Source organism: Plasmodium reichenowi, chromosome 10 (genome assembly GCF_001601855.1).
Source record: "Plasmodium reichenowi strain SY57 chromosome 10, whole genome shotgun sequence".
Taxonomy (NCBI): Eukaryota; Apicomplexa; class Aconoidasida; order Haemosporida; family Plasmodiidae; genus Plasmodium; species Plasmodium reichenowi.
The window spans coordinates 945050-952386 of NC_033655.1; the positions used below are offsets into that span (position 1 = coordinate 945050).

Sequence of the window (7337 nt, forward strand, 5' to 3'; positions counted from 1 at the left end):
CTTATATATTTTTAATGAATTAGTAAACTTGGAAATCAATTCAAAAAATACCTGACCACAATTATATGTGTGCATATATATATATATATATATATATATATATATACATACATAATTTATTATGAACGGTTCATATATATATTTTTTTTTTTTAAGAGAAAATAAATCTATTTAGCTAATTATTATATTTATTATATGTCTTTTTTTTTTTTATTTTTAAAAATAATATATATATTTTGTTCAAAATTTTTTATTATGTTAATTTTTTCGTATAAATTTAAATGGAAAAAAAAAAAAAAAAAAATACCTAAATTGTTTGTTCATACTAATTAGCTATTCATTTTTATTAGCCGATTATACAAATTAGCTATTTATATTTATCAGCTGATTATAAAAAATTAGCTATTTATATTTATAGGCTGATCATACAAAGTAGCTATTTATATAAGTAGAATTTTCATACAAATTGACTTTAAATATAATTTATGCGTTTTGGGCATAAATTAAAACAATTAAACACCCTGAACATCTTTTCCCGTTCGCAAGAAAATTATATCTAAATAATATATCTGTTCTTTTAACTAATACTTGTTCATAATGAAATATGAAAATGCTTATGAAAGAATCAAATATAGTCCATATATAAATATATTATAATATGTGAGGAAATGGAGAATAAGTAAAATTCTAAATAAAATTATTTATGTAACTATAAATGTATATTTTTTTCTGACATGAACCTGGAACGTGTATTTTTTTCTTTTTTTGTTCTATTTTATATTTTTTTTTTTTTGAATTATGTTTAACATGATAGAGGAACTTAATGTATTATTTTATTAAAAATAAAATTTTACTTTTTTTTTTTTTTTTTTAAAAAAAGGGTATGGTATATTGGAGAAATAGAAATAAATAAATAAATAAATAACTATATGTATAACTACATATATAACTATATATATAACTATATATATATATATATATATATATGTATGTATGTATGTGCATAAGTTTATAAATATATGCATTTCATCTCCACTTGTTATTTCCAATTACATAATTGATGTGATGCCAACTGTGGTTATTATTTTTCCATTGATAAAATTTATCATCTAGCTAAAAAAAAAAAAAAAAATTCTCTTTTTTTCACTCCTATATTTGACTTTAAGTTTTTACCCACATATATATATATATATATATATTTGTATGTATGTATATTTTATGCTTCAGTTTTGAGAATTGTTATATGTATAATTTAAAAATTGGTTAAAAATGTAGTGTGTTAAAAGCCAACATAATTTTGTTATTTTTAATACAATGAGAAAAAACATAATACTTGTGGCATATATATGTTTTATTTATATGAGAGCGAAATGTGAAGCACTAAAAATAAATAATATACTAAATAAATCCTATTTTGCCATTATAAGCAACTATAATAATAATAATAATAATAATAATAATAATATTAAACATATTAATCATATTAATCATATTAATGGTCAAGGGAAGCATATAAATAAGAGTAGTCATAATAAAGGAGGTATATTAAATAATGAGATATTAAAAAAGCCTGCAAAAGAGAATAAAAAGCTTAAGGAAAATGTTCCAAAAGATATAAAGGAACATGTCTCTGAAATTTCAAAAGAAAATAAATTTCTTCATTTTGAAAATAATAAAAAGATATCGATAAATCCTTTATTTCAATCACTTTGTAAAAAGGTAAGTGTTAGTGAAACGTGTTTATATAATATACAAAAATTTTATAGTGAAGTGAATTATATGAATCTTAAAAATAAGAATCCTAAAGATAATAAATATTTTTGTGGAGTATTATATGGGAAATATGAAAGAGATGAATTTGTAAAAGTTGAGCATGTTTTCTTTTCAATGAATAGAACTGAACAAGGATATGATGAAAAATATCTTTTACATAGTGAAGATAGAAAAAGAGCAGATCAGCTAGCGAAAATGTTAAATTTGGAAGTTGTTGGATTTTTATATGCATATCCTGATATAGGAGTTGATTTAAATATGTCTAATAAAAAACAAAAGCATTTTATAAAATTAAACAAAAAAATGAAAACATTGAATGATGAAGAAAATGAAATATTTATTCCTATGGGTGGAAAAGAAGTTTTATTATCCATAATGTTAATGTGGCAAATAAGGAGGCAATCAAAAATAGGAGAAGAAAAAAATGGAAAAGCATATGCACATATGAATAAAAACAAAAATAATGATAGTCATAATGATGATCGTAATGATGGTCATAATGATGGTCATAATGATGGTCATAATGATGGTAATAATGATGGTCATAATGATGGTCATAATGATGGTCATAATGATGGTCATAATGATGGTCATAATGATGGTCATAATGATGGTCATAATGATGGTCATAATCGTGATGATACTAATTTCATTGAAGAGAACAGTGACCAGTATAATAATGGTAACATTAAAAAGAAAAAGAATGAGACGATAAAATTTAAGAATGTAAAAAAGAAAAATAAAACAAAACAAGGGAAAAAAAATATGAATATAAAACCATTTATTACTTTATCAATCGGTATGAATAAAAATAATGAATCTATAATTGTTGAAGCATATGAAATGAATTATGATTTATTAAAATTAATAAAACATGATATGGTAAAAGATATAAATAAACAAAATAGTATATTACAATTTGAAAAAAATGATAAAGATAAAGAAATAAAAATAAAAACTTTTGATAGTGAAATAGATATTATGAATGAATTATATTTAAAATGTAAAAATAATATACTTATAAAAAAAATAGAAATTAAAAAAATAGATATCCTTTTTTGTGTAAACAATATACCTATATTTTCTCATAAAGGTAATTATAATTATTTTTTCCCATATCCAACCAATACAAATTATTATTACATACTACAAACATTTAATCATATGATCAAAGCATTACATAATAAAAGTGATATTGTGCATATTTTTAGAGATTTTAATTTTTTATTTTTTTTAACAAACATTTTTTCAATTGAACATGATCTTCCTTATTTTTGTAAGGCTGTTAAAGATGTCAATAATTCTGTAGATATACCAGACCATTATTTGCACATTTTACAAAATCTATCCAATAACGCAAACATGTTTCATTAAAATATAATACATATACATATATATATATATATATATATATATATATATAGATAATATCTATATTTAATGTATGGGTTTATTGTGTTTCTTTTATTTATTCATTTTACTTTTCTTATAATTCTCAAAACTGATGTTCCATTTTGTTTTCTTTTTTTTACGTTACACACAAATATGTACATATATATATATATATATATATATATATATATATATATATGTGCTTATAATTTTTTGGAAACTTAAAAATTAAAATTTAAAAATTAATATATAGGTTTATTTATAAGCCCTATTTATAATTTGTTTAATTATAAAACATAGAAACAAAAAAATAAAATAAAATAAAATAAAATCATATCATATCATATTAAATAAAATAAAATAAAACAAATAACAACAAAATTATAATAATGATAAATATTATAATTTTAATGATGGTGCTATTGTTATATTATACCTTATTAGTTAAAATTGTGGAAAATATAACGAAGAAACAAAAAAGAAAAAAGAGGTAGACACACAAACATATATCTATATCTATATATCTATATATATATATATATATATATATATATGTATATACTTAATATATTTTTATTTAGAAATTAAAGTACCGACTGCTTCACTTATCCTCAAAGGGTAGCTTGCTTTATCATTAAGTAGTAATTCCCGATTTAATGTTACATTCCAATGTTTTTGTTTAGTCATAGGAAAGTTGTATGAAGGAGCATGCTCCTTGTAAGTACCCATAATATTTTGTTTATCATGTATACAACAAGAGTTTAATATAGTACACATAATTTTGTTTGTTAGAATATTAATCTTTTTCAAGGGAATATAAGATGAAACTTCATTATTATAATAGTGAGAATAATTATTATAAATATTATCATTACCGGTTAAAGAATGATATATATGACAACAATTCATTTGATCATTATTATTATTACTACTATTATTACTACTATTATTACTATTAGTAGTAGTAGTAGTAGTAATAAAATTATTGATATTCTTCATTTTTCTTTTATGTGTTGTATGGTTTTCTTTATTTTTTTCCATTTGTTTCATTTTTTCTCTTAACATAAGTAATTTATTCTGATCTGTCCATTCTCGAAGTTTTTGAAAAACCCGATATTCATTCCAAGCATAAGTATGAGCAGAATTATAAAATAATATACTGTAAATTTTTTGTTTTTCATAATCGTCATTATATAATATATCATTATCTAAAAATGTTTTATAAAGTATATTTTTCTTATTATCATTATAATAATAATTATTATAATTTTTGGTAATATTATTTTTTATGGTATTATTTTCTTCGTTCATACGTTTTTGTATTTCTTGTTTTTTTTTTATACGAGATATAAAACTACTACTATGATCATCTCTTTCAAAACATTTTGTTATATTTTCCATATTTATCTCCTTTTTCATTTTACTAATTATTTTATCAAATATGTGTATAATCAATTTAATACATTCCATTTCAAAATATTCACATTTAAATAATTTTTTTAGTGGCCTTATAACATTTATACTGTTTTTCATTTTTTCTTTTTTATTTTTTTTAACATAAGAATCAAAAAAAAACAAAATGTCATGACAGTTATCTTCTAAATTTTTATTTGAAGAAAAAACATTTATTATATCAATATTAAATTTTTTTTCTTTTATGTCTAATAATACTATATTATTATCACCTTCGAAAAAGGGATAACATGTCTTATGATTTTTATTATATTTATGAATATCTTCATTTTTATACTTATCCTCTTCTCTCATTTGTATATATTTCTTTAATATCTCATCAGCTTGTATCCTTTTCTCATTCATCACCTGAGTGTTCTTATGAACATGTTCTGATTTATCACTGAACAAATTTTGGTTTATTTTATTTGTCTCTTTTTTAACATTATTGTGTTCATTAGGTACTATTATAACATTCTCTTTTTTTTTTTTTTTCTTCTCGTGGGCATCTTTTATTTTTATATGTCTCTCTTTTGTTTTTATATCTTTATTTCTGTTCTTTATTTGAGACTTCAGCTGGAATCGTGTTTTTTTCTTTATGGTTATTTTTTCTCCGGCATATGTTTCTTCTATAATTTTATTTGAATCTGCAATACTTTGTTTATCCCCATTGGTTTGTTTCTCCACATTGGTTTGTTTCTCCACATTGGTTTGTTTCTCCACTTTGATTTGTGTATCATCACCACTTTGTTTATCATCACTACTTTGTTTATCATCACTACTTTGTTTATCATCACTACTTTGTTTATCATCACTACTTTGTTTATCATCACTACTTTGTTTATCATCACTACTTTTTTTATCATCACTACTTTTTTTATCATCACTACTTTGTTTATCATAATGACATTTTTTATCATCACTACTTTTTTTATCCACAACATCTAGCTGTTCCTTTTTTTGTTCTTCTCCTTTTTCGGTTTTACTTTTTCCTTTTCTTACGAGTTGTGGATGATACTCTTTTGTCTTTTTCTCCAGGATATTTTTATTCCCACATTTTGAAATATCCATATGATGTTGGTTTTTTTTTTTTTTTTTTTTTTTCTTTTTGAATATATCACTGAATTTTTTTTCCTTCGATTTTAAATTAACTTTCTTTATATAATTTGTAAAGTTTATATCTTTTACATAATTAAGATTTTTGAAAAATTCATTATTATTATTATTATTATTATTATTATTATTATTATTGTTATTATTATTATTATTATTGTTATTATTATTATTATTGTTTACATTATTATTTATATGTTGTTTTTTTTTTATTATTTTCTTTCTTTTTTTTTTTTTGGCTTTTTTTTTTTTTTTCTCATTTGTGAGATTATTTATTGTTTTCAAAAAAGAAGTGTGTGTACTTTTAGCATGTTTAAATTGTAAAATGTGAGTATTTTTATTTTTTAATTCTGTTGATGAGTTCATTAATAAATTTGATTTCTGTTTATCATGAGAAATATATATGTTTTCTTTCTTATATGATTGAATATAAATTTTATTTTGATCAGAATTTGAAAGAATTAATTGTTCTTCAGCTTTTATTTGAAGGTTCATATTGTTAAGACTATTTTGCTTAGTAACATCATCTTTTATTGCTTCTTTAATTTCATCAAATAAATTATTTTCATACTTTTTTTTATTCTTTATATGATCATTAATAATATGATCATTAATAATATGATCATTAATAATATGATCTTTTGATGTTTTGTTCTTTTCTTTTAAGGAGTTTTTTTTGTTAAAAGGTTCAATTTGATTACTATCCTTTTGAACGATATTCATTTCTTTTACATCATTTATTTGATTATTCTTAGAATTATTAGTTATATTATTATCAATATTTTCTTTTATGATATTTTGATTTTCAATTATCGTATTATCAGAACTGTTTTCATTTAATTCATTGAATTCTTTTTCTTCTACAATTTGCTTCTCATTTATTATGTTTCTTTTTTTAATAACTTTTATTTTATTAATTTTTTTTTTTTTTTTCTTCATATTTGTTCTCTTTTTCTTTCTTTCATCATTATTATCATTTGTTTGTTTTTTTAGCTTTTTAATCCTACCCCCTGGTATATTTTTCAAATAACTTTTTTTTTGTTTTTCATCAATACGATTAATTCCCACGTATTTTAATTTGTCTATATTATCTATATGCTTCAATATTTTGTTGGAAATAATATATTTCTTTTTCTTATATTCCTTTCTATTTGTTGACATATTTTTCTTGTCCTTCTTTTTGTCTATGTCTTTTTGTTTATCGATTTTTTCATCTTCTTGTTCTAGTACAACCATATTATCATCACTGATCGATGTATGTGGTCTATTCATAATGGTAAAGATACAAATAAAGAAAATAAAAAAAATAAAATATATATATATATATTTTTTTATGTATTATAAAATTACGCAGAGGTATATTTTAAAACTATATTTCGTAAATTATATTAAAATATGGCACATATACATGTTATGTACATCTAATCACACGTGCAATATAACAACATCAAATAAATAAATATATAAAGAATTATATATTTACTATTTTTTCAATAAACTACATGAAGGGTTATAAAAAAAAAAAAAAAATATATATATATATATATATTTTATGTACATGTAATATTTTTTTATGTCATAATTACCTGTACGGTCAGAAAAAAAAG

At 20.5% G+C, this 7337-nt stretch overlaps 2 protein-coding genes across 2 annotated transcripts; one reads left to right on the forward strand and one right to left on the reverse strand.

The window, feature by feature from the left end:
• Positions 1-1314: 1314 nt before the first annotated feature.
• Positions 1315-3147, forward strand: PRSY57_1023400 (hypothetical protein; the record flags this gene model as incomplete). The annotated part of the gene is made up of 1 exon (XM_012907823.2): positions 1315-3147. One exon carries the CDS (start codon positions 1315-1317, stop codon positions 3145-3147), a length of 1833 nt encoding a protein of 610 aa, XP_012763277.2.
• Positions 3148-3738: 591 nt separating this feature from the next.
• Positions 3739-7002, reverse strand: PRSY57_1023500 (hypothetical protein; the record flags this gene model as incomplete). The annotated part of the gene is made up of 1 exon (XM_012907824.2): positions 3739-7002. The coding sequence occupies one exon, from the start codon at positions 7000-7002 to the stop codon at positions 3739-3741; it is 3264 nt and encodes a 1087-aa protein (XP_012763278.2).
• Positions 7003-7337: the final 335 nt, after the last annotated feature.